Genomic DNA, 27,767 nt, shown 5'->3' with positions numbered 1-27,767 from the left:
TGCTTCCCTCCCACAGGCTGCACTGCCTTTGGCTGGATGACCCTGCAGGGCAAGAAGAGCAATGCGACAGACCTGCACAGCAAGACGGCTGCCACGGTGGGGATCAGCCGGGAGCACGCCAAGGTCTTCAACTACGGGCGCATCTACGGGGCCGGGCAGCCCTTCGCCGAGCGGCTGCTGATGCAGTTCAACCACCGGCTGACGCAGCAGCAGGCGCGTGAGAAGGCCCAGCAGATGTACGCGGTCACCAAGGGCATCCGCAGGTGGGTGCTCCCGGGCTGAGCAGGGACAGGGATGGTGGCAGTGTCCCACAGGAGCTGGGTTACTCGCTCTTCCCTCCAGGTTTCATCTGTCCGAGGAGGGGGAGTGGCTGGTGAGGCAGCTGGACCTGGCTGTGGACAGGGCGGAGGACGGATCGGTGTCAGCCCAGGATGTCCAGCGACTCCAGAGAGAAGCCATGAAAAGGTGAGATGGTCTGAGCCTGTGTGGCTCTGTGGCATCCATCAGGATGTGAGGCAGAGGGAGCTGCAGCCCGACAGGCAGGGGGCAGAGAAGGGAAATGGGGCTGGATAGTCTTGGTGCTCTCTGCTCCTCCAGGGCCAGGGGATTTTGATCTGGGGGGGCTCTCAATTTCACCCACTCTCCCAGTGAACAATTAGCAGGATCTCATCCAGCTGCCTCAAGCCAGGAGGGAGTGTTTGAGGTTATCAAGCAGGGACCTGCAGCCTCCTCCCACACTTCCAGCAACCCTTCTCTCTGCTGCACAGGTCCCGGAAGAGGGGTAAGTGGAATGTGGTGGGGCACCGAGTGTGGGCTGGAGGCACCGAGTCAGAGATGTTCAACAAGCTGGAGAGCATCGCCCTATCCCCCACCCCACAGACCCCGGTGCTGGGCTGTCACATCAGCAGGGCCCTGGAGCCTGCCGTGGTCAAGGGGGAGGTAAGGATGCAGCTCTGGGCTGCCGAGCGTTGGGCTTTCCTCATCTCCAAGATGGCAATTCTGTGCTCAGCCCTTCTTAGGTGCTGGAGACCCAGTAGGCTCTTGTAGCCATTCAGGAAACCCGTTGTCCCTTTATCTCCGTGGGATCAAGAAAACCCAACACCCTGAATTTAACAGATTTCTCACAGGAGCTGTCCTGTAGGGGGGACCATACCCTGGACCCAGTGCTCTCTTACTATCCATCTCTGTTTCCTTTCACCAGTTTCTGACCAGCAGAGTGAACTGGGTGGTGCAGAGCTCAGCTGTTGACTACCTGCACCTCATGTTGGTCGCCATGAAGTGGCTCTTCGAGGAGTTTGACATCAAGGGGCGCTTCTGCATCAGCATCCACGACGAGGTGCGTTACCTGGTCCAGCAGCAAGACCGCTACCGGGCAGCCCTGGCCCTGCAGATCACCAACCTCCTCACAAGGTGAGACCTGACAGCTGTGGTGTCTCCTGGGGAGGAGCAGAAGTGCCTCTGGGGTGAGACAGGCAAGTTAAAGGGGCTGGGGTTGGCTTTGCCTACAGCAAACTGGTGCAGAGCAGTTTTCTTCTGCTCAGGGCAAGTTAACAGCACTGGAGGCTGCAGTTCCTTCATGCGTGACTTAAGGTGGCTGTAAATAGACCTCGGCTTTGATTTCCAGGGATAATATGCTGGCAAGAGGGGGATATCATCAGCTTTTGGCTCCTTCAGAGATGAGGCCATTCACTGTGCTCTGTTGGGATGGGAACACATCGCCTCCTGCTCCCTTCAGGTCTGCAGCCATCCTGTGGCAGCAGCCCTTGGGCTTGGCTGAGCAACTGGGAGCCTGAAACTGTCCCATCCCTCATTCCCTGCTCCCTTCAGGGGAGAGCAGGGGACGCAGCTTGTCTCTGCAGTCCCACTGCTTCCCTGCCCCATGCAAAACTAAGCTCAGCCTAGAAAGCTCCTGACCTCAAAGGGTTCCTGTTGATCCGGCTTGCGGCACAGCCAGCTTTGCCAAATCCCCTTCCCAGCACCGTGGGGTTATTTGGTGACACAGGAGCCATCCAAGGCTGAGCTGTTTTCTCCCGTGCGGAGGCAGGGACACCACAAACAGCCTTTCTGTGCCAGTGCAGCAGACACAGCGGGACGACACCCTGACGTTCCTGCCTTTGTGCCAGCTCCTGCAAGCACAGGGCTTCCTGCTGGGAAAATCCAGCATCTGCTCTGCCTGCCTGGGAGGATTAGCCAGCAGTGAAGGGCTGGTTTCTTCCTTTCTCCTGAGGAGGCTCCGCTACTTCTGAGGAGGGACTGTTACTCTGTTCTTCCCACACCCACTTTAGCAATATTTGACCCTCCTGCTACCCGGGACTTAAAAAGTACCTTGTCCCCCACCTGCTGAGCGATGTGGGTGCAGAGTGACCTGTGAGGGGTGGCTGGCCACTTTGGTGAATCTGTGGCTGATTGGAACTGGGTGTGACAAGGCCAAGAGTTGATGTCCAGCAGTGTCCCACCTGCTGTCTTGTTCTCCCAGGTGCATGTTTGCCTACAAACTGGGCCTCCAGGATCTGCCACAGTCAGTGGCTTTCTTCAGTGCGGTGGATATTGACCAGTGCCTAAGGAAAGAGGTGACCATGAACTGTGTGACGCCCTCAAATCCAATGGGCATGGAGAAGTATGGCATCCCTCAAGGTGAGCATGTCTGTGCAAGCTACGCCCTGTAATCCCCTCTGCATGGGCATCCCCAGCTTAGGCAGAGCACTTGGCCTAAGCAGTCACTCCCTGAGGGCTTCTCTGTTCGGCAGAGGCACCTCATGAGCCCCTTGCTTCCTGACCCATCATCTGACCTGAAGGGCAACCAGCATGCTGGAGCCTGCCCCTCTTTCCTTTCTCAGTCCCCAGGCAGTTTGTGCTGCTCCTTCCAAGTATTTCTCACAGTGATGAGGCAGGCCTGGCTCTCCCAGGGATGTGTCCAGTTCTCTCTGCACATTTGCTTTGTGCCCCTTGGAGGAGCCCTCCTGTGCACTTCTAACACAACCCAAGGTTTAATTGCTCCCTCTCTGAAGGGAGGTGCTTCAACAACCATGTCTGTTTTGCCCTGCAGAGCCAAATTTTTCCAGCCTTCATCTCTTTCTCTTCTTCCTTGCTCTCCCTTAGCCCAACGCAGCTCTGTTCAGAGAACTGCTTTGGCATTGCTGGGTGCTTCCTCAACAGTCCTAAGGCCTAGAGTAATCCCTGCCTGCACTCAATGTACCCTCTAACTGCTCAAGCAAACGAGTAACTCTTGTCTTGGAAAGCATCTCCTCCTTGCTGTGCAGCAGCTTTTCCCAGATAAAGGACAAACCTGCCCTCAGATTTGTTCTCTCAGTCATTGCACACATCAGCCACTCCACCCTTGGGTAACCTTTATTAGGAGTCTTACAGGCAAAAGGTGCTTTTAGAAACAGGATTTGTGCTCTGTGGGCAAAAAGGGCACTTGTGTTCTCACCAAGAACAAGGCAAATTAAACAAGTGCATCGCAATCAGGGTCAGCAAAAACAAAACAGCAAAAACATAATGGCATAACCAGCCTGGGCAGAGGAAGCTGTGGCCTCTCACTGCTCAGGAGCTGCACGTGGCAGCTTCAACTCCAAGGTGGAACAGCTTGTGTTCCCAGCTTCCTACTGGTGCTGGTTCTTGTGTTCTCACCACCACCCAAAACAGAAGTTTGAATAAATTTAAGGCTTTCTGTGCTACACGCTCTGAACTAAAGCAAACCACGGCTATCGCTGTCTTATGCTGCAGAGTCTGAGCGTACTGCAGGGAACTGACTGTCCCCTTGTCTTCCAGGGGAAGCACTGGATATATATCAGATAATTGAAATAACCAAAGGTTCGCTGGAGAAGAAGTGATGACGCTAGAGTGCCAGAAGGACAGTTGTCCAGACTGCGTGCCAGAGCCTCGCTGTCCTTTAAGGAGGTCTTTTGGCAGGGACTGATCCCAGTCACTCCGTTTCCCTTTTGCTGTAAGAAGGGATGTTCCTGGGGAAGAAGATTTTGGTAGCAGCATATTTGAATAGCAGAGGCACTTCTGAGGGCAGTGGCCACCTGTAAAACCTGAGACAGGGGCCAGAGTCGCTGCTTGCACTCCCGTGGGCACAAAGGAAGAAGGCATAAGTATTTGACAAGAGAAACAATAAACCATCATCTCCATACATGCAGCTCTCCAAGACCAAGGCGAATCCACCACGGAACAGGCACTGTGGGAGGAGGCAGCAGCAGCAGCAGCCCTGGTTTATTTTTTTCGCCGTCTCTTCTTTTTGGGTTCCTGGTTCTCATCTGTCTGCTCTGCTGCGCTGCTCTGGAGAGGGGAAGGGAGAGAGTAGCAGTACAGACTGTGATTGGTTTTGTGTGATTAGTCTAGGGAATGTTTATCTAAAGCAAGAAACCAGATGTGCTGAAAAGGATTTAGCTCTTTTTTTTTCTCCCTAACTAAATGACATGAATATGGGACTTCTGTCACCCACTGAGACTTCCCCTGTGGGCCAACCCCCCTCTCCAATTCATGCTGGAACTTAGATCACAGGCTACCAGTGGCACAGGACAGGGACTGTGTCATGTGTTTTGGCTTATTGAAACACTCAGGAAAATATGGACAGATGCACCAATAAAAACCTGGACAATCAGCAAACAGCTTATTTTTCTTATCCAGCACAGGTTATGCTGCCTTCACCAGCACTATCTAGTAGAGATGGGTCTGAGGAGAATGATGCCTTGCAGAGTTTGCCCTGCCAGGTCTTTATCTACGTAAGTTAACCTGGATGCAAAACCACTTTGCATCATGCTGCAAAGGCCCGGTCCTGGCCAGGCAGGAGGTCCTCAGGGGTAACACTGATAGACCTCTCTGCTTGCTGAGGCAAAGAACAAGGCCTTAAGAGCAGTTTCACTTCCCTAAGACCAGGAACACAGAAAGTAAAGGCCACTCAAGGCAGAGGGCAGGGGTATAGGGGTTGACCAGAGTAACTGTTCACTCCTTCCTATTAGCTGAGTATTAAAGTGAGAGCTAACCCAGGGAAGACAGGCTGTCCTAATTTCACACATGCCTGCACAACTCACAAGTACAGTTGGCCTCTAAAGAGAGGGAAACCTATCAGCAGCTAAATGAATGCTGACCTGGTCATTGTGTGGCTCATTCTCAGCATCCTCAGTGTTGTGCTCCTGCAGGGCACTGTCCAGCATGGATGCGTTGATGCGGAAGTCCCGGGAGGTGCTTAACTTCATGTACTGCATCAGGTTCACCTGCAGCAACCAAGGTGAAACCAGGGGGAGAAGACATTAAGCCATTAGCATCTTACTTTAGTTCTCTACCTTGCCTAGTCTCTTGCACAGCACTGGGACTGAGTCCATCACAGTAATAATGCAGGACTCAAGCAAAAGGCAGGTGAAAAAGCACCCACTCCCATGTGATCCAGTGGCCCATTTAGGTGTTCCTAAAAGCCAAGTGATTGCCAGTTACTCTCACTGTCATGTAGTACCCCATTGTGGTACATTTCATGACACAGACGGGTAGAGAAGGGTGAGGAAAGCTGGCCTGAGGTGTGCATGCTCCTCCTCCACCAGAAACCACACACTGTAAGGTCACAGGCAGGATTGACATTGACATGGGCTGGTATCAGTATGGTAGCAATTCAGAAGTGCTGGGCCAGGAGTGTGGGCAAGGGCTGAAAAGTCCTTACACCTTTCTAATTTGAGCATTATTAAAGGTGGACCAGCTATAGCTCTCCACCATGCCCTCGATCCCACTGTTCCACCGAGTTGAGGTCACAGAAGAGCTCTGCTTTACATTACCTTTGACTTCTTGGAGAGATGGATAAGGAACTTCTCATACTGCTCTATTGCAAAAATCAGGTTTGGGATTGGTTTGGTCTCTCGAAGCACTTTGGCCTGAAATGCAGAGAGGAGTGTGATGGGTCAGATTTAGAAGGGAACAATGGTGTTGTAGCATGACATGAAGACCATGACGTTCCCAGTTTAGACAAGTGTCTTCAGTAGCCTTACTCCTTATCAGTCCTGCCCCAGCAAGCCTTGCCAGCTTTGCTACTAGTTTTAAATTGACTCCCAGGATGGTTCTGCAGTGAGGCTCTCCTATGTGTTGCTCTGTACTCTGCCTGCAGTCCAGAGCCCTTGATATCCCTGACAGCAATGGGAGCAGCAGTTCCTCTGCTCCAGCTCTCCCAAGGCATCACAAGCACAGGCTGTCCAGGCAAGGAGCACGCTGACGTTTCACCACATTGTTGTCCTGTTTATTTACCACTACTGGTATTTGTTCCCCATGGTGACAGAGTGGTAAAGGATATGCAGCATTTCAGCCCGTTTCCATACACTCAGGGAAGAGCTGGGAAGATCATGCTTGTGGCTTTTAAACCCTTAACATCACAGGAATGTCTGGGACAGCTGATGAGATGGAGAAGATGCTGTCTGGGAGCACAAACAAAGGACATCAAGGACCAGGAACCTGCCAGCCTGCTCACTTGCTCCCAACCAAATAATCCAGTCATTTTCAACTGCTTTACTTTAGTGGAATCCATTCCTTCATCTTTAAATGTACTGATAAAATTAAGAAACACTTAAAGAGAATGCAATAGTGGTTCAAATAAATTAGCCCATATCTGTAATTTCATAGCTTACCCCAAATGTTAAAAATATCATAGAACACAAGACTATCCAGATTGACCTTTCCTTCATGTCTGTGAGCTTTTAGGCTGCATTTAGTGAAGGTGGCTTTTTCGTTGTGGTTTTTTGGTTGTATTTTGGTTTTGCTTTTTTAGACTTCTCTGAAGTTACAGTAGATTAAATTTGATTTTTACTTAAAGGCCCAAATGACAGTTTGTCCCTGGTGATCTGTGAGAAGCCAACAGGTAACACAAGCCTCGAGGTATGATTCCAAGTTCAACTACAGCCCATGTTCTGACAGAGCGAGTCAGTCTCTTACCATGACTGTGGAGACTGCAGCAGCTTCATCCTCTTTCTTCTTCTTTTTCTTCTCTTCCGTAAAGCTTAAGCTCTCACTGTGGATGTTCTGAAAGAGGATGCCAAAAGATGTGTCATTACAGGGTTAGCAGGGAAGAAAGGCCAGCTCAGTAAAGCCAGAGAAGTCCTTGCTCTGGTCAGCTAACAGCATTACCAGCTACATGACAGAAAGGCAGTGATACAAGAATGGAATTCAGGGTAAACACCAAAAAAAACCAAGGAAAGAAAAACTAATTTTGTAATTTATACATTCTGAAATATGCATGTGTGAGAAGTCCTCAGCAGTGACAGCTCTGCACACCACGACACCTTCCCCAATATGTTGTTCAATTCCTGTGGTCCTCACACAAGTACCCAGCTCCTCTCCAGGCAGATAAATCCCAGCTTCAGCACTGCAGTCTTTGGCACCCACATTACTTCACACTGTGATGACTGCAGTGTTGTTGACCTTTATTTGCCATTGTGGTTAACAGCAGTATTAATCTCATCCAAAAAAACCCACATGAACACAGGGGAAAAAAAAAAAACCCAACTGAAAACCAGCTCCTTCCCTGCTCAAGCAGAAATCAGCATGCTCAGTCCCAGTGGTGCTGAAATGTCTTATACTATTATTTGACATAGTAAAGCTTGAACTACAAGAAACTCAACTCATGTCAGGAAGATTAATAATCCCCAAAGGTGCCCATGTGCTGCAGTTGATACACCACTCAGCATGAGATAGACTGACTGTGATTTTGCCAGTTAATTTAGGCCTTACCTGTACATAAGTAATGAATGAGTAACACTGTGGGGTCAAATGGGAACCTGAAAGCTTCACCTGCAAAGGAGCAGAGAGGTTGGTGTTACTCCTAACTCGAGGCAAGGAGCCATTTCCTCCAGCAGTTTGCTCACACTCACCAGCTTTTCCAGCCTTCCTGGAATCGTATTCGAGGTGCTGCGGCAAGCTTGGATATACTGCAAGAAAAACATGAGTTTCTTCTAGGTATGCTGTTCTCATCCTGTATCCAGGCAGAGCTCAAAGCAGCTCATCCAACAGCGCAGTGGGGAGGGCAGGATTTGCAACAACTATCCCCCACAGTGGTTTGCTATATCACATGTCTGCATTCCAGAGCTGTGAGAGAAGAGCTCTGGGGCATTCACCACCTTGTCTCAAAGGAGCTCCACTGGCCTCCTTTCATGGCCCTGTTCCCTCAGGTCCTGCCTCAGGCCTTTAATGGGAATGAGTGGCAAGGGTAGGATTGACGAGTACCGTGAGAACACTGTTAGTGCTGTTCACTCTGGCACAGACCTGCACAAAGGAACCCACAAAATATACTGGAAAAAGCCACTCCAAGCCATGGAAAGCCAAGCTGAGCTGGAGAGAAGCTTCCCCTTATCTCCACTGGTACAACTATCACTGCTCAGAAAGGTCACGAAATTGAGGGCATGAAAGCCAACAGAATAAGGGCTCAGCTCCTGCAAGAGATCAACAGCCCAGTTCTGAGCGTAGCTGCTGAGGTCACTGTGAGCTTGCTGCAGCAGATGGGAAGAAAGCTTTTAGCTCATAGCCAGCTCACTGTCAGAGGAGCACACTCACATGTTTGATGAGGGAGGTGAGAACTGTGTATGTCTTGCTGAGGCTTCTCAGCAGTGTGTCCACACAGCTCCCTGCTGGGAGTGCAGTCTGCACCAGCTCATGATAGACTGTCAGCAGAGTTCCCAGCTGCAGAATTACACCTTTCTCCAGAGCCTGGGTTTGGTTTGATGGCTGAGAAGGGTCTTCTAGAAGAAAGAGATGAATACTTGGTGAATGTGTGTCTAATGAATCCTTTTGTGCAGGTGGGAGGCACAAAAGACCATCTTTGTGTCCAATGCACAAAGCACCCATGTGGCACAGGGAAAATAATCACTGGAAGGATTTTGTGACAACGCCCTTATCTTACATTGTTCATGTAGAATCAGCTTGAGGGAGAGTTTAACCTGCCCTCAGATGATGCTGTCTTAAAATCCCAAGATACCTTTTTGGCTCTCTGTCTTCATCTGGTTTTGACAAAACGTGTAACATTAATAATTGGACTTTTATTACCTGATGTGTTGGACCCCAGACTGGTGAGTTTCTTGATAAGCCAATCCACCTCTTCAAGGACCTTATCCACCTGACCCAGAACCAGCAGCTAAGACAGAAACACCAATAACAAAACAGGTTTTTGGAGGAGTTTGGCACAACGGGAACATGCAAGCTGTTTGTCACACCGTATCCCTGGACTCTACATTTGTTCCACACACACTATTTTGACTCACACAGACAGTGGGGGCTGCAGTCTTGGCATTCACTATGGCAAAATGGCACCGACTCTCCACTTCTATGTCCTGGCCAGAGGAGAGAAAACAAATTCTGGTGAATAAAACTCCAGCTGCTGTCACACAGTTTACACCAGAGATGCACTCAATTCTGCCCTGACAGCACTATCTGATGAAGGGCTAGGCTGCTTCTGCATCACACCTGATCTATGTCTCCCAGGCAAGCGTGGATGTCTTGTGCAAGTTCCCGCAGGAGACTGACCGGGCTCTTGTAGAGAACGTGGACACTGAAAAGCAGGGACAGCAAACCCTTGCAGCAAGAGATATCCTCTGTGGGGAACAGAAAACAACACATTATCAGTTGCAGAGGTCCTCCAGCTACTTAGGAACACCAGACATCCAGTGAGGGGAAGTCTCAGATTCAGTGCAGATTTAACCAAAATGATCCACAGTAGGTTAAAATCCCATCAAAATACTGCAGGTACAGCAGCAGAGTTCAAAATATCAGGCATCACATGTAATAGTGCAAGGGGAAGTGTGGCTCACTGGAGCCCTCGGCTCACAGAAAAATTGTGACCAAAAACACTGAGGAAGTGCAATACAAACTCTGACTAGAATACTATCTTTCCAGAGTATTTGAGCCTAAATAACAAGGGAGAAAATTCAGGTGAATGGCTTCCTTTTCTTCAGCAACACTAATAGTTTTAGTTCTTTCTCTAAGATTCGTGCTAATAACCACAATGTCATGGCAATCTGCCACAGAATGGGACCTGAATGTATCTTAAAGAGGTAAAACCAGGACAGACAACAGCAGAGCATCTAAGGGTCTAATATCAGACCTGACACATCACATCTAAACATGCTCCCCAAGCTTACTTACCGAGAGTATTTTCTTTGCAAACTTTGACTGTCCAAGTCAGGAATTGAAGGAACTAGAGAAAAAGAGAAAAGATATCCCAACTTCGAAACAGAATTCAAAGCACAATACTACTACTACTACTACTACTACTACTACTAGTAATAATAAAAATTCAAGACAATGAATCACAGCAAAGGAAGATGAGTGAAGTCCCCTCCTGGCAGAAGGCACCCAGCTGTGCTCTATGAAGTTCCACAACAGACACTTAAACTACCAACAAGTGAAAAGCTGAGATCCAGGATGGGAATGGCAATACATTCCCCTGGACAAAGTAACAGCTCCATTTAATTTAAGGTAAATGATGACTCCAGACTTTTGGCACACTTAGTGCAGTTCCTAGCTTGTAAAATTCGGGCACTTTAGAAAATGACTCCTTGCATGGAAGGAATTAGGCACTCAGCCAGTTTGGACTGGACACAAGTCTGCTGGCCTTTTTTGCCTCTATTCCCATGTGGAGACAATACTACAACTAGGCTCTGTTAGGAGTCCCTGCTCAGGCAAACAAATCACTCAGGTGCCCAAAGCCACGATCAGAAGGTGCAGCAGTGGGATGAGAAGAAAACTTGCTCTTAACTGTCCTTGCAGGAGTGTGACAGCAGAACCCTTGAGAACGTAACAAAACTGTTCTTTCGACACACGTGCCTGCAGATCCCAACCCAACCTGATAATCTCCTTCCCACACCTGCAGCTACAACATCCATCCCTGCCACCACATGAAGGCTGTGAAGTACCTGCTGCGAGGCCGGATCCAGGAGTTTGGACAATGTGGAGAGAACTGTGATGAGTGACTGCGTTTCCTTGGCATTGAAGTCATCCTCAGCACTGCTGAGCTGGTTCACCAGGGACCTCTGGTCACAGGAAGGAAAACAGTCCCTGAGTGTGCATATGTGTTGGAGAAGCAAATAACCAGAAGCTGCAGCAGATAAAGGGATCAGCAGCAAGGAGAATAACAGAGTATAAAAAGAGGAGTCTTCTAAAGAGCAGGTGCTGCTTTTTGTTAGGAGTGCTTACACAGAGGCTGCTTATGACTCAGTATGACTTTTACAATACTCAGATAAGTTTATGCTGCACTGAAGAACCTATAGTTCTGTAAATACACAAGCACTTCCATCCAGCTCTGCACAGCACCCTGAAAAAGCTTTTCTTAGGGATCAGAAACTTTTCTGTACTGGTAATGAATCAGTGCTACAGTTGCTATCACATACTCAACCCTGTGGTCAAGCAAAAGAGAGTTAGCAGTGCTTTCTGCCAGGATTCCAAGTGCTTTGGAACACTTGCAGCACACAGTGGTACTTACCTGAAACTGTCGGATCTGGAAGGTAGCTTTCTCCGTGACATTAATATCCGTTTCTTCTGCGTCACCATCAGTAATATCTGGCAGAGACAGAGAGGTGCAGAAAAAAAGCTAAATGCCAAGAGCAGAATACAGGATTTATTTCCAAAAGTGGGAAAGACTGCAACTGCTCACAGCTAGAGGAGGAATACAGACTGCAGAACCGTGGTGAGCGGGGAAATGTGTTAAAGGCAAACTTCACATAGATGAATGCTATATCAGACCCCAAGTATCCTCTGCTGACAGACTTAGAGCTCTATAAAAGCAGGTAAAGATATCTCTGGAATTTGTGTCTGGTGTGAAAAATCAATGCTATGAAGCCCACCTTATTACTGACAGACAAGGACCAGACCCCTCTCTCCCTTGTTATGGATAAAGGCTGCTAAGTCCCTACCTGCCCACACATGGGCTGGAACATGGAGGTCAGAAACCAGAGCAGAACTGTACTGTGTGCCTACCCAGGGCTTGCAGAAACTGGGGGATCCTGGCAGTGTACAGGATCTGCACTGTGTTGAAGATCCGCAGCAAACCTTCCAGGCACAGGAGTGAAATGCTTTTTCCCTTCTTCTTCCCTGATTCTTCAACAACAGTGGGAATTGAAGTGTACCTCCAAAGCAGAACCCTGTGGGATGAGAGATGAGATTTAGTCCAGTAAAGCTGGATGCACAGGGCAAGAACTAGATTCTACTCTTAGGATTGTATTTTTAATATAACTGAATTGGAAGGTCTTTTTCAACAGGAAAGTGGTGGGAGAAGAGATCTAGTTTTAAGATTTTATTTCAATGTCAGCAAAACAGCTACTGCATTCTTCCTGCACAGTTAAATAATTTAATTCTTTCCGGGTGCCAAGGGACCTTCCAATCCCATTTCAAGTCCATCTTTATACACTCATTTCTTCCATCCAGCTTTCTTTCTTTCTCAGACTACCCAAACCCTGACCACTGGTATCAAATCTGCCAGTGACAAAAAGAGCTTTTCTTTTGGCAGTTTGGATCTATGAAATGTCAGAATTCACTACAGGGCTGTCTATAAATAAAACCAGAGATGTAAAGGCAGGCAAAATAAAAAGCTGTGAGGAAAGCAAAATTGTTTGGCCCAAAGGAGACTTTTCTATTTGTAGGCAAACATCTTTTTCCTGCTCCCCTAAGACCACTTCTTCCCTTTTTTGTTCCCTCTCCTTTCTTCTCATTAGTTCTGTCGCCTGCACAGATGATCTTATTCTATTTCAATGTCCAATCACGCAAAACATGTAGCTCACATGTAGTCCTAATGACTGCAACAAAAATAGCCTCTATTATTTGGGGCGAGACACAAAACCGGCATTATGCATGGCAGGGGTAATTTGCATTTTGTGCTCTCTGCTGACTGGGCTCTGAAAAGACCCCATGCAGATATGACCTAGATTCCAAAAGACATTTACATGGTTCACATTCTTGGATTTCCAAAGGATTAGATGCATGAATGTCTTCCAGCATCTTGCAGAAGTCCTACAAAAAAATGTTTTCTAAAGCTTGTGTCCCTCACACATCTGTTTTGTACTGTAGCTCGAAGTGAATTTAAACTTCACTGCATTCCAGAGGCCTCAAGAATTCAGCCTGTAATCATACTACCTTCTCTGTGACAATGAGTGATGAGCCAAAAGTCAGAGAGGGGCCGAAAATGAGAGTTTGATGGTGTTTGGTTCTTCTAGGCCAAGTACCATTATTAGAGCTGTATCACTCACTCTGGCACAGAAACCGTAGTGCCTCCACTTGATTTCTCAGGAGCAAAGAAAGGCAATGACCTCAACCCGGGAACAATAACTGTTTGAAACAGTTATGGACTGCATTCTTCTTTCAAAACCCTGAGAATCGAAAATCCCCAAAATGCATTGCTGATGTCTCCACCTGCCACAGTGACTCACTGCGTGATTTTGCAGAGGTTCTGAAACATCTTCTCCAGATTTTGTCCGTCTGGTCCATCAGTTTGTCCCGTCTCCTCCAGCTGCTGCACCTTCTGCAGAGCTACACTGACAGCATAGCGCAGGAACTCTGTGCTGGAGCGCAGAACTGCCAGGCTCTCCTCATGGCTTTGGGCATTGTCCCTGAGGAACCAAGAGCTCTGTCAGAGAATTGAAGATGCACAATAAAAGCTCAGGAATGGCCTACGAGATTCAAAATCCAAATATCTGGATTCACAAATATTTACAAATAAAATCATTGGCTGAACTCAGGGTGGAAGGTGTGCTTTGGTAGCTTGTAGTGAACACTTGGAGGGCACAGTTCCACCAGCCTTTCCAAATACACTAACAGACATGGTTTGAATTGATGTCTGGCTCTGCTCCACAGAGGGCTGGACACTTTCTCACCTGAATAGAGCTGTGAGCAGAGTGGATACAAAACCCATGGACAGGAAGCTCCGTGCCGTTTTGTTGCCCAAGGCAGATTTGTTCTTTCCAGCTTTCTCCTTCAGGATTTCAGAGAGTTTGTTGTAACATGTAAACAGGCCTAGGACATCCTCAAACTTGTTTTTACTGCAATGAAGTAGTAGAAAGCATTAATAGAGAAAATGCAGTCTTGGAGTTTCCCATTTAAAGCTTCAGTTGCCAAATTAAACAATGACACTCCCTAAATGATGAAACAGTGATATATGACATCTTCCCACCTCCCTAACAGTGTATACCTCATCCATTCCTCCTCGACCTGTTCTTCTACAAAATGTCAGATCCCATCTCCCACATTACATGACATTCAAAAGGAAAACACTCCCCAAGGCTCTGTGAGTGGTTGTGCCACAAGGCACTCACACTCAGAAAACATCACTGATTCTGTCTTTGCACTACCACCCTGTGCCTGCAGTGAGGCTGTACTCCAAAGAGATGGGCAAACAGTAGTACAGTTAGTGCTGGAGGGTAAGATTTGATGTTTTACCTGAAATTCCCAATGTTGAAATTGTACTCAATCAGAACCTCACAAATTCCCATCACCTGAATAGCATAGATGTTGTTTTTCACACCAACACCAGAAGACAGAGAAAAATCTGCCGATTTATCCTAAGAGGCAAAGGAAACAAGTGAAAAATCTTTTCAAAACCTGACAAGAGCTCAGCATCTTCTTCCACTGAGTCAAACTGAAAATTTGATTTACCAGTTCAAAGTCTTCCAACTCGCTCTTGATCATTCGTCGTGTGACAGATTCGAGCATCTCTTCAAAGTTTTGCTCAAATCCCACATCCTCCTCCTCCTCATCGTCATCCTCAGATCCCTGGCACAGATTCACAGTGCTCTTATACCAGGCGAGACAGTGCTGGATACAGCAGAGCAGATGAGCCTGAAGGAAACAGCCACAGTCACACTCAACCTGCAAGCTGGAGGTCAGTGGTAGAGGTGGACATGGGCCAGACTATTATAGTTGGAGCAAAGAGCTGTAGTTGCCTTCAGAGCTGCCTTGAGTCTCAAGAATATGCCTCATTCCTAGATTGAGATGGTCAGTAATCCTACACAGAACTACCCAGTTCTTGCTTCAGTGTTCTTGCCCAGATGAGATGCATAAACTGAACTCCCACTGCTCCCTCCACCCAGCTACCTCAGCTGCTGAAGGAGATGCCAAAGGGACTCTCACTCTAGCTGAAGAGTCTGCTCCATTCCTGCACGTGCTACTGCAGCACAGCACACAACCTTCCTTAGGGGAAAACAAAGTGATTAATTTGAATTTGTTCTCTTGGAAGTCCAACGAGTTGTTGAGGTCTCATCTCCAACAATTTCAAAGGAGCAAAACCAAAGGGCAGATTCCTCCCCCTGCTACACACACACTGCACAACCATTTTATGTGGAATTAAGTTGAAGGAGGGAAAAAAACCCCGCAGGGTGAACTCAACAGTGGATAACAGAACTACACTATTCCTACAGCATTTTTCACACAGGTCCCCATAACCACTGTGCTAGTGGAGCTCTAATAAATAGCCTGAGGCAGGGGTGAGATGCCCAGCTCTGTTGTCATTTAAAGAATCGCTCCAGGCTAGAAGAAGCTGAAGAAGCACCAGGTATTCAGCTCATGTAGCAGGACAACTAAAATGCTATGTAACAGATGAGCTTGCAGCTGTGGCCTGGCAATATAGCTCTTACCAGTGGTTCTTGCAGAAAGATTTGATCTCCTTGAGCCATAATACATCCTTCCAGTTTCAGTGGAGGCAGGAGGTCTGGCTGGGGCAAGTAATACTGCTTTATCTGTCACAGAAAACAAGAAATAAAAATAACTAGTTACTTGGTAACTGAGCCTCTTAGGGTGTTTGAAAATAGAATACAATAGTCTTTGTACCCCACTTTAAAGAGCAAAAGCTGGCACTGCAATAATGGGACAGTACAAATATGTGAGCCACGTCATCTGCTCTACTGGTGATTAAAATCCCTTCTTGAGTTCCTCATGTACCTCTCAGCCAGGACATGTCACTGCCCTAAAATAATCTGACCACTTGCTGGTGTGTTGCCCCAACATGTAACACCACTTGCACTCCACCTGCAGTGCTACCCATCCTTTTAACAGCGAGGATCAACAGCTGCTGCTGCTGCCCTGAGCACCTGAGTGCCCTGTCCTGGCACCCACCTTCCTGGCCTAAAGGTGCAGACAGCTGTGGAGGCTACACTTGGCATGAAAACAAACCCACGAGACCACGCTTCCATCAATTCCTGGCTGTTTGGCACCATAGGAAAGAGATATGCTCTGAGTATCGACACAGAACCGAATAGGGAAAGTTATAGATGTATAATGATGCCATAAAATTTATACATTTACACCAACTTCCTGTTAAGTGCCCTCTGCCACCCAAAAGCTGCCTTAGCTCAGCTCATGTTCCTTTCCCAGACCCTGTACTGTCATGGGAAAGCTGGAATTAGTCAGCATGAACTCTATGGATGATTAAAGGGAAGAAAATTACTTGTCTCAAAGAAAGCACAGCCTGTCCAATGGATTGGGGAAATGTGATTGTCTTGTTGCCATGAGCAACACTGCTGGGGGATGAGTTAATCCTCCCAGATCCTACATGGACTTGGGTATTCTCCCCATGGGAGGACAGCAGTAATAATTACTGTGTCAGCACACATCCTTAGGGAAGTATGGGAGGGTAACTGCTGTGCACTGCTAAGGAACAGGGAGAACACAAACCACTTCTCCAGGCTCACACTTCCCACATGACCTAAGAACTGAAGGGTTGGAAAGGGCTCCAAGAGATCCTTCCTCTTCCACCCTGTGACAGGTTATGAACCAGTCTCCAGACGTTTACCTAGTCTGCTCTTTCAACATAGCAGGGATTTGAACACCTCCTTAGGGCAGCGTTGCAGCACTTAAAACATATTTCCAGTGTATGGGAGAACTACTTTCCCCAGTATTTAACCTGAATTGTTTGCTGTGCTGGTTGCAGTGCAGAATTCTTAGAGTCCCTTACAGCCCCAGCACGGAGCAGTACTTTACCTGGGACAAGAGTGTTTCCATTATGGAGCTGGCCAGCTGGGAGTTCCTGCGAAGGACATCATAAAAACCCTGGAGACAGGAAGGAAGGACAAGTGGGCTGACACAACACAGAAAATGAACCACAGGCACAATAAGTTGGCGTCATAAGACAGCAATGACACTTTGGCACTGCAAGGAACCATGAGGAAGTAACAATGTGCTCAGTGTACAACTCCATACCTGGCAAAGCAAAGGCACCACAGAAAGAAGGTATGAATCAGAAAGAGTATGAATTTCCTCACAGGGGCCCTCTCACAAGCTGTATCTCCCTAGCAGCGGTGGCATCAAGCCCAGAGTGACTTTCACTGCTATTTAACACTAGCACTAGATCCAACTTCAAACTGTGAAATCCTGCTTCAAAGGCAAAACAAGCCAATGGGGAAACTGTAGGAGGCAACAAATCCTGCAGACTGAGAAAACTCAGTGGATGGATAAAGCAAGCACTCAAGTTTTCTAGCAACAGTGACAAACACATCTAAAACTTGCAGCTCACCAAAGGTCAATCCAACCAAGTCAAGAAGGAAACAAAATCTCTCTGACCTGGACTGGTTCTTTTACCTCAAGGTAGTACCCCACAGTTATATATCACAGTTATACACACTCAAGAATGGCCCTTTATAACAGGCCACTTGTCACAGGAGATCTAAGGGACACCCAAGCTTTTATAGAAACTTGGAAAGGAAGAGGAGAAAAGACAGTCTCTAAGGAAGTTTCTCCATACTCTACAGTCAGGGTTTTCTCTGGAGCCCATAATTAACTCTCAACACCTCCACATCTATCCAATGCCTTTATACCACTCCTCCTCACTGGGCATCAAACATACCTCCCTTTTCCCAGGCCACACCACACAGGAAGACAGACTTTGACGCATTTTTGCTCTTAAGCAATGCATGAGCTGAAGAAGATACATCAACATGTCCTTGGGCTTATAACAGACCAAAATAAAAAGAAGCAGAAGGATTGAGAAAAAAACCAGTCTTTGGTACACGTGTCCCAAGAAGAACATAACTGAGCTGATAGGCTGTTTTCCACAATAATGTGATCATTATTTACCTGTGGCTGCAGCAGAACCTGACTCCAGAAGAGCTGTTTAAAAGGAGACTGAAAAAACCATGTTTACCTCATATAACATGAGTCGAACATCCGCTTGCTGGCTCAAACATCGCCTCAGGCTGCCCAGGATTTCAAGGCAAAAGGCCTCATTAGCTGCAGAATTATAGCAGGCATGAACATCTGCCTGGATCTGAGAGGGAATATTAGTCACATTATACTGGGTATATTCTCAGATTTCACAACACAGAAGCAAGGTGATAAAAAGGTCTGGCCCCTGAACAATCACTGAAATAGTCCTGTGTGCTTCCAGGCTCCTTATCATCCTCATGGAGCAGTGGGGATGCTCCCCAGAATATTTCATGCTGTAAGAGAATGACTCTGAGCAGCAACATCCCTAGACCAGCTTCTCTTTGCACATTGCACTTCCCAAAGCTTTCCTTCCAGGACTAATCCTTACTGAAGTTTTATTTCCATTTTGGGGAAACACTCCCCTCTTGAGTTTTTTCATACAGTGCATGTTAGACACGAGACTGTCTCATATGTTCACAGCAAGCACTTACCTGAGTGGCACCAATGGCCTGGCTGCACTGGGAAGAGGACAAGCTGCCCAGAACCTTAAAATTCCTTAACAGAAGCAAAAATCCAGCGACTGCAGCTTTACGAGCATCGAGCTGCCTGGGAATTGGGGCATAAGGAAACACAAGGAAACATGGAGGCAAGAAGCTCAGAAGTAAATACAAGATCAACTCAGCAATGAAAAAAAGACCACAAATATAGAGTGACTAGGCCCAGTAGAACTGTATTTCCCCAAAGGGCAGCACAGTCCCAAAAAGCCAAGAGCTGGGCAATTTGTTGGGAACTCCCTTGCTTTACACTCCCACAATATTCAATTCCCTTTCTGTCCTTGCAATGCTCACACCGAGGGAGAGCCCCAGGCCAAGACCCAAGTATTAAATGTCCCTTGAAAGCTGGAATGGGAGAGTCTTACAGACCTCAGAGTAGAAAAACTCCTAACAAATCCTGGTGTTTTGCTTTGCTCACAGAAATCCCAGGTCTTTCCCAAGACCAAGTCCCTTGCCTTGAATTATAATCCTAAATTCTGAATTCTGTATTCATAAACAGGCAGCCACTGCCCAACAAAATCCATGATCACAGCAGGATGGTTTGCTCAAAGCATTACCAAGATAACAAGGCTGCTTCTCTACCACTGTGTAAGGGATCAGAGGGAAGGTGGCAGCTCAGCATTCTGATCAGTGGTTCCTTCCAGACTCTCCCTAGCACCTGGATGTACTCAGCTGTGTAGACACATGTTGGAGTTGGTTTTAATTTTGCCTGCTTATTTGGAGCTCCCAACAGTTTTCTGAATTTGCAAAGCCCATTCAGCTGGGGCTTGGTTCAGTAGAGCTGTGACTGTATTACAGTCCTAGGATAAAGGGATAGGAGACGTCACCATCTAGTTATGGAAGAACACAGTAAGAAGACACTTAGCCAAAACAAAAAAAATAATTTCTGTTCCAAAGCCATAAATGAGTTGTAGAAATTTTTTCAAAGGATCCCCTTCCCAGCTTACCTGGAAAAAATAGCTTTTTGGAGAACAAGTATCAGGGAGTCCCTCACCGACATGCTGACTTTGAGCAGAGGCTGGAAAGGAAAATAACCTTTGGAGAGAAAAGCAGTAAGGCATGCCAAGCCCTTGGGGCATATGAGCTCATCTTCCTCAGGCCCATCTGGCCCTGCATTTCTAACACTGTCGTCAGTACAGTAGGAGACCCAACATGTTTTAAAATAGAAAAGGAAACCCATAGAGCTGTAGCAGTGAGACACCTTAGCAGGTGAGTGAGGACACAGTGCAAGGTTTGGGAAAAGAAATGTTATCCCCAGGCTGGACAAAGCAGGTAAAAGTTTAACACCAGGGCAATATCTCTGCCCAGTCAAAGAGAAATACTGACATGGAGCTTGGAAGAAGAAAAATCAACATGACAGCTACAGCTGTTCAGCTAAACACTGTATCCTTAGTTTTCTACAGGGTGCAGCATCTGGGCATCTTCCAGATGAAAGGTCAGCACGGAGCGGTTTCGGTCCCACGCCAGACCACACCATATGCTTTTTGCTAGAGGGCACATGCAAATCCATGCTTGAAGAACAGCTCTGCGCTACACCACAGCACAGGATGAAGGTTTATTTTATAAGGAGGGTTATCAGATCATGCATATAATTGTGGCCCAGAGCTGTCGCTGAAACTAAACTAGCAAGGATATTCACAGAGGAACGCAAAGCTTTACCTGCACTGCCCGGAGGAGCCCTTGCACTGTGTCGATGGGCAGAAAGGACAAGTTGTCAAAGGTCTCTGTGACTTTGGAGGATGAAGTCTGAAGCACAAGAGGAGCTGACACAACAATATTGGACAGCAACTCTGAAAAATAAAAGGACAAAAGGAGCAGCTAATGCCAAGGGGCCAGAAAAGTCTGAGCAAAAGATGTCTGTAGAGCTAAGAATTACAGACTAATTGAACACCTTCCATTGCACAGAGAGGTCGTGACAGGATGAGCTTCGAAAACCTGAGCTCTGCTGCAGGCACCAAGTGTAAAACTCTCCCAGCCTGGCTGAAGGGCCTCACCCCACCAGAGGGCACTGAGGTGTAAGAGAAAAGGTTGCAGCACGGATATCTCGGCAGCCCCAGCGGCTCCCAAGCACTTGCCCAAGGACAAGGAGGAAGGCATGGCTAGGAATGTGGAGCAGGTTACTGACTGATGGTACAGACTTTCTGTGCGTCAGCTGTTCCATGGCAACTGCCTGCAAACGTGTTTTTCACCTGTGATGAATGCAAGGTAATCTGATGCAGCTGATACCTCAGAAAGAGGAGAAGGAACAGATTTTCTTGGCTTCAGGTCATTTCAGCAGGAGCTTCAGAAACCCAATCACATCCTGGGCTGCACCAAAAGCAGCACAGCCAGCAGAGTGAGGGAGGTGATTCTGCCCCTTCACTCCACTCTGGCAAGACCCTCCTGGGAGTACTCTGTCCAGCTCTGGGGTCCTCAACACAAGAAGGACATAGATGAATGGGTCCAGAGCAGGGGCACAAAAGTGTTTAGAGGGCTGGAGCACCTCTGCTATGGAGACAGGCTGAGAGAGTTGGGGTTGTTCAGCCTAGAGAAGAGAAGGCTCTGTGGGGACCTTGTTGCAGCCCTTCGGTACTCAAATGGGGCTTGTAACCCAAACCATTCTGTGATTCCCTAGCATGTTCTGAGGAGCTATGTTGTGACTGCCCAAGAACAGGGCACATTTTTCTCCCTTTCCTGTTACCTATGAAGTGGGTGACTGGAGATGCTGCTTTTGTGAGGACTCTGTTCAGGACCTGCTCAAGAATTTCACTTCTGATGGGCTCATGAACCTGAAATGAGAAACAATAAGTAAAAGTCAAAACTACATAAAGATATTCCCATACCTCACAAGACAGGTAAGCTGGGATGGTCGCCAGAAGTCCCTTTCAGATAAATCCACACAGATAAACTCAGATTTCACCCCAGGACAATAAGAACCAGCACATCAGAGAGGCACAGTCAAAACATAATGGGGCAAATTGTCTGTGGGATGCAAATTAACCGACTCAGTGAAGAAGAATGGGTTTCAATCCCACCTTGTCAGATTTTATTTGCACCTCTGATTTTCTCTACTTTCTCTGTAGTTTCTTGGAAACTGTAATAGGGATTACACAAGTACCATAGTAGCTGGAACAGAGTAGGATTAGGTCTTTATGAGGATGGCCTCTTCCAGCTGGAGAGGGTCAAATAGGAGACTAATGTTTGCAAAACACTCATGATGGATACAGCAGGCAAGGTTTTGACACCATTTACCAAGAGAGAATAAGAAGAGAGTTCCCTCCCTGCTCAAAACCTCTCCAAAACATACACTACCTTAAATGTTTCCAGCAGGATACTTGCTCCCAGTTTGCAAGCCTGCTGGGCTGGCATTTTTGAAAGGCCATAACTGGTATCAGCAGCTTTTCCTCCAAAGGGCTTTTTTGGTTCATAGGATTCCATTAGGCTGAAGCCAAGATCCACCAAGCCCTGAGTAACGTGGTCCCAGCCAAATGCACTGAAGAAAACATTAAATGGACCAGAGAAGAAACAATTTAGTCACAGGAAAGTTTAGATTAGAGCAGTCTGAGGTAAAAATCTTCTGCAGTCAGCCCAGGTTGCAAAGCAGCAGTGAGAGACACGTGATGACAGCAGGGAGGATGACATCCCTCACAACTCTGTGACTGTCTTTAGGCTGAGGGACAGGTGCTCAGCACAACACCTTCTGCAGTCCTGGTTCTCCATCAGACTTCCTTTCCAGTTCAAAGGCTCCCTTGCTATGGGGAATGATGTGCACTCAGGTCTGATCTGAACATAACAGTAGGTCACAGTCAGGGTGCACAAGTATCCTACTGATCACAAGATCTTTGAGTTGGAGAGAGACAGAAGAGGAATGCCTCCCATCAAACTAAAGGACAACTGGTGACAGACCAGAGCTATCCCACAGCATGTTTAAAGGACTAACCATGTGGGGGATGAAAACAGAGAACATATCCCTCATGCCTTGATTGGAACACAAACTACAGCCAGCAGCATGACTCACACTCTAAGTGTTTCAGTAAGAAAAACAGATCAGGTCCTGATTAGTTTAGTCCTTTGTACCACCAGATTCTGAGATTTGAGGTAAAAGGAGCAGATTTGTACAGCTATATTTTGTTGCCTTTTTTTTTTTTAATTCGCCAACATAAAACTGGGATAAAAACTTTGGATTTTGACACTGATCCCTGCCAGCACATGGTATTTGGTATTTAGCATCCCAGAGTATTTTAGCAAGGCTGAAACTCTCCCCCCTCTCAAAGCCCATTGAATGTTCTGCAAGCACGTGGCAACAACTCACCTATTTTTCACCACTTCCAGAATTACAGCGCTTACATCATATTGTTGAGGAAACAAATCCTGCAGAAACTTGGAGGCCTGAAGGAACTGCAGGTCCTTGCAGCTTCTTGTGATTGATGTTTTCAAGAAATCAAATATCTGGAACATAAAATCATTAAGTGTGAGGAAATGATCTTTGAAATGGGACCTGTATAGTCTTGGGTACGTTCCAGTAAGAGCACCGGCCAGGGCACAAGTTCCAGTACTGCCTGCCAAAAATCTCAACTCACTTCTTTTTCAGGACAAATACACTAGCCTCATTAAGTGCTTCAAGGAGGGTAACCTGCTGCCAGATGCTTTTCATGTGGCCAACACAGAGCCAAAACATTAGAAAAAGAAGACTGCTTTTCTTCTCATCCTACAATACCAACCCTCAGGAATCACTACTCCGGAAAACTGTGATATTGCTCTGGGGTCTTTTCTAGTGTTCAGTAAAGTACAGCATACTGATGATCTAACTGCCTCCCCACAAGCATCCTGAAACCATTTTAAGCCTAATTCTGATGGGACTACTACCTAACCAGGCTTCCTTTCCTTTACAAGGAGTGCAGAGTGTATCCCCATGGAAGTTCTCTGCAAGTTTATGACCCACATACCTGCTCTTGCAGTCTGTGTTTTACAGCAACCGACAGCAGGAGAGCCACGCTGAAGGGACACAGGGCTCTACCAGGGTCCTTCTGCTGTTCAGTCTAGAAAACAGCAAGGAACAGTCAGAAAGCTTGTTATCTTCAACTGAAGTGTCCTGCAAGTTCAGGAAGCCATCAGGTACACGTCTCTTCAAACATATCACAATACCCGTTAAAGAGAACGTGACTGTGATCATAAACATTATTAAATCCCTTCTCCAGGTAACCAACTAAGTTTTAAACACCTTGCTTCAACATCTTCAAGAATAGCACCAATAGAAAACGGCTTCATCCTGCCATACCTTCAGATGTCTGATTAGTTCCTCGCCCAGGTCCTGGTCCAGATTGATGACAGAAACAATATGGAGAATTACGGTGCCTTCCACGTGGCGGAGCTGGTCCAGGGGCATCGTGGCTACCTCAAGGTCCGCTGACCTGTAAGTTTTATCAGAAAAAAAACAAGCCATCCAAAGCCATAAATCATTTCTTACGGATCCAGGAGGATGCATTCGTACAAGGTTTAACAATCCAAATTCAAGGAATCTTGGACAGGACCAGGGTGACTACAAATATCCAGGTAGTAAAGAAAGGGAATAACAGAGCAGGAACTCACTGTGGTACCCTCTGTTCTTCCTTCTGTCTCTTATCCAGCTGATTGAAAAAACTGATGATTCCTTCCAAAACAGTCTTCTTACTGCCCTGCAAGACAGAACATTACATTAAGCCATTGTAGGGCCTGCAGTATCCCAGAGAATTACACTCTATTCCCACACCTATCACAAATATCATAGTATCCTTCATTTCCCTCCATAAATTGCTGAGGCAGGGGAGGACTCCTGTGTGGCTCATTTTCAGATTTCCAGTTTGCATATTTCTTTTGACTGCACTTATTGAAGAGCTGGAAGAAACTCAAGCTTTCAGATGCTCTGATTGCCCTTTTTTTTTTTTAAAGTTGTTACTAATTAGAAAGGATCCTTTATGTTTTAATCAATTGAGAAGGCTTTCAAACTCCTAACTTTAAATCTAACAATACATTTTGGCTAGGGGACCCAAATGACCTCCTATAACACACACATAATTTGTCTTTGACTGGATCACAAATGAAGTAAGCAAAAGAGGCAGATCACCCTGTCAAAGGGCAGAGATGTGCTCTGCTCTGGAGGAAGAGCACAGTAGATGACACATTCCCTGTACAGCCCAGAAGACAGTCACACTGCATGAGCTATTATCATAGTGTGCAGATCACAGAGAGTGAGCAAAACCACACTTGAGTACAATAAAAAAAACAATCCTCTCTGCTGTCTGCTAGGTCTCTGCTCATCCCTTATTTCCCAAAGGTTTCCTTCTTTTCCCACAAGGAAGATCAAGGTCCTTTCTTTCTCTGAGCAGTCAGCTTCTTCAGGCTAGAGGCAGTTAGAGAAAACCTACTGATGTCCCACTGTGTCCCTACAGCATGGTTTGGTAACAATCAGAATCCCTGTCCAAATCCAGCCTATAGATTAGTCTGGACATTTTTTTTCTGATGGTATAAGCTTAGAGGAAATCCAGCTCCCATGAGCTTTTACCTTTGCAGAAAGCAGCAGCAGCTGATAGACCAGAGGGGGAATTTCCTGCAGGTCTAATTTGGAGAACATCCTAAGGACCTTTTCAACCACAAACTGCAGCTCCTCTCCTGATAGTGGAATATCCCTGTGGAATCAAAGATTCTTATTCATTATTATATTGTTAATTTTCCAAGGCTCACTCACACGTGGAAACAAAACCACAATGCCATGCCCAGCCCTTAGGACATGCCTGCACAGCTGTGTTTTGTATCCACACGGATCTGGTGTGGATGTTCATCGACCAACCACCTGTGGGGCTGTACCTGCCCCATGGTCAGACCTCCTGTTCCTACCTGCCCCAAACTACATGTTAAATAGGACATGGACATGATCACAGCATAAGGCAGTGTTGATGTTGAAGGGAAAAAGAATTACCTGAACATGTTGGCAAGATGTATTACACACTGAGGATCCCACCTGGTGAAACAAAGATACGTTGGAAGACTGAGAGCAAGTAGGATTATCATTTAGCTCTTCCCTCCTACACAATTATTCAATGTCACCAGTTCCCTGTTACATTCTGATACTAAGATTAGAAGCCAGATTTCTACCAGAACTCATCAGCACCACCCTAACCACCCACATTTACAATGGTTCTGAACCGCCCCAGCCCTTACAATAACAAATACCAAGAAAGGAATGAAAACAAGCACTTCCTGAGACCAGTTCATGCAATGGTCTCACTGGATCTGGGAACAGGGTGCTCCCTTGCCTTCCCAGTCAGAGAGGACACTGTCACAGAGGGCACAAATTCAAAGATGACACAACAGGACACACAGCTCATAGTGGATGCCTTTTTCAAAACAATGAAACACAATGTTTTGCCACATGACTAAGAGCTGGCAGATGTACTTACTTGCTGGAGCAGAGGGTATTTATCAGCTGCTTCTTAAACTCTTCCCCATTCAGTTCACCTGAAAAACCAAAAGCCTTAGGAGCTGGCTCCAGAGGAAGGGAGGACAAGGTGCAGGAGAAGTAGCTGATGGGGGTTACCTTTCCCATAAGCCAGGCTCTCCTTCGAACTGGCCAGTACAGTGAGAACAGTGGAAAACAGCTCCAAGGATTTCCCGTTAGAGAGGCTGCCGCCTTTAATAACATCAACAAACAGGTTGGCAAGCTCAGCCAATGCCTGGCCTGGCAGCTGGCGGGCCTGGGAGGACATGCAACAGGAAAGAGCCTGAGGCTGTGCACGGAATTCCACATATACATCCAAACTGTCACCAAAAACCAGCTGAAGATAACATTTCTCACAGTGAAATGCTCCCCTTAAACAGGAATTCAGCCCCGAGTTCCCTGGTTTGTTTGCCCTTTATAGAACAGAGCAGTGAATCAAGATGATGTGATTATAGGTTTGGAGTTTTTAAGACTAAATATCCAAAGATAATCGAATTCACTCACAGAGCAAATTCCAATGCCAGCTAACTTAGTCCACGGAAGATTTGTGGAAAGGACACAACTCATTTTCCTCAGTGGCTTAGTGAAGTACCTCAATCCACATAAGAAATGATACCCAGCAGAGCCCAGGAAAGCCAGCCTAAAAGAGCTTTACCTCCAGCATCAGCAGTCCTATGATTTCAGACACCTTGCCCAAATGTAGGTCTCCTGACTCCACTAGTGGGACGCAGTGCTTGTAAACCTGGAGTCTCCTGAGAACACCACTTCGCTGAGAGCAGGGGGAGCCTTATAGCAAGCATATAATAGAGAGGAAAGAACAGGAAAAAAAAGTTATGCAAGTAACAACATGTTGCTAAACTACAGGAAATCAGCAGGGATAAACTGTCACCTGACTGCAACTCCCTATTTTATCTATCTGACAAAACAAATAAAAACAAATAAATAAAAATTAAAAAAAATCAAATAATAATAATAAAAAACCCTGAGCACAGAAAATGAGAATCTCTTGGATAAAGTAGTTGAAGAACTCAATATTGTTATCACACCCTGTGGCTCGCTCAACCTGATGCCAGACATCAGGAACCGTCACAATGTCAAGAAGAACCAGCCTGGTAATTTGGTTTTCAGCTGGCCAGCTCAGTCCTACTCCAAGGTGTCTAAGTGCTCCCAAAATAAATCCCACTTATCACAACTCTGTTAGTCCAGTCTGCTATCTGCTATGTTTTTTCGGGTGTCTTGTTTCCCTGTGACAGCCCTGACGAGTGGGTTTTTACCACAAAAGTGACACTTCCATGTGCTGTTCAGCACTGGCTGCACCCACCTGTGTTGTCAGCAGCGCTGGAGCCGCAGCCCCCTGAGAGCAGCTCAGACATCACCCACCTTTGAAGATGCCTCTCAGCAGAGCCGCCGTCTCCCTGCCCTTCAGCGCCTGCCTGGTCACCATCTCGCCCAGCTGCAAGAGAAGGGGACGCTGTGAGCCGCCCCCCGCCCGCGGCGCTGCCCGGGCGGCGCATCCCCCGCTCCCCGCGCACCTCGGCCTCGCCCAGGCCCTGCAGGGCCTCCTGCAGCCGCTCGGGGCCCTCCTCGGCCGCCAGCGACAGGATGCGCTGGGCCATGGGGACAAGGAGCCGCCCGGGGGGTCCCGGGCCGCGCCTCCGTCACCCCGAAATTCC

At 47.0% G+C, this 27,767-nt stretch overlaps 2 protein-coding genes across 3 annotated transcripts in view; one reads left to right on the top strand and one right to left on the bottom strand.

Annotated features, from left to right (window-relative positions):
* Positions 1–4,611, top strand: part of POLG (DNA polymerase gamma, catalytic subunit) — an 11,209-nt gene extending 6,598 nt beyond the window's left edge. The window contains exons 18-23 of the mRNA XM_027644484.1: positions 17–263; positions 343–465; positions 768–939; positions 1,202–1,410; positions 2,477–2,634; positions 3,772–4,611. Coding sequence (XP_027500285.1) covers positions 17–263; positions 343–465; positions 768–939; positions 1,202–1,410; positions 2,477–2,634; positions 3,772–3,833 — 971 coding nt within the window. The 3' untranslated portion in view covers positions 3,834–4,611. The remainder of the gene's footprint in view (positions 1–16; positions 264–342; positions 466–767; positions 940–1,201; positions 1,411–2,476; positions 2,635–3,771) is intronic.
* On the bottom strand, positions 3,331–27,767 carry FANCI (FA complementation group I). Of its 2 annotated transcripts, none has more exons than XM_027644482.1 (37): positions 27,627–27,767; positions 27,475–27,547; positions 26,750–26,880; positions 26,194–26,350; positions 26,057–26,114; positions 25,576–25,617; positions 25,162–25,285; positions 24,210–24,295; positions 23,899–24,031; positions 23,567–23,659; positions 22,933–23,069; positions 21,933–22,113; positions 21,322–21,409; positions 20,301–20,431; positions 19,589–19,659; positions 18,579–18,693; positions 18,086–18,208; positions 16,927–16,995; positions 15,585–15,686; positions 14,608–14,790; positions 14,392–14,513; positions 13,830–13,994; positions 13,386–13,565; positions 11,941–12,104; positions 11,447–11,523; positions 10,881–10,997; positions 10,111–10,162; positions 9,433–9,560; positions 9,231–9,299; positions 9,016–9,103; positions 8,527–8,711; positions 7,848–7,904; positions 7,708–7,767; positions 6,913–6,999; positions 5,769–5,864; positions 5,094–5,219; positions 3,331–4,281 (listed from the first exon to the last, which is right to left on the bottom strand). In XM_027644482.1, exons 1-37 carry the CDS (start codon positions 27,708–27,710, stop codon positions 4,216–4,218), a joined length of 4,020 nt encoding a protein of 1,339 aa, XP_027500283.1. In that variant the 5' UTR covers positions 27,711–27,767; the 3' UTR covers positions 3,331–4,215. The 2 variants fall into 2 exon arrangements, with proteins under 2 accessions (XP_027500283.1, XP_027500284.1); XM_027644483.1 differs by having other exon boundaries at positions 8,527–8,708.

The sequence above is a fragment of the Corapipo altera genome, unplaced genomic scaffold (genome assembly GCF_003945725.1).
Source record: "Corapipo altera isolate COAL_440 unplaced genomic scaffold, ASM394572v1 50, whole genome shotgun sequence".
In the NCBI taxonomy this organism is placed as follows: domain Eukaryota; kingdom Metazoa; phylum Chordata; class Aves; order Passeriformes; family Pipridae; genus Corapipo; species Corapipo altera.
The sequence above is the reverse complement of the archived record's forward strand: the minus strand, read 5'-3'. Positions and strand labels throughout refer to the sequence as shown.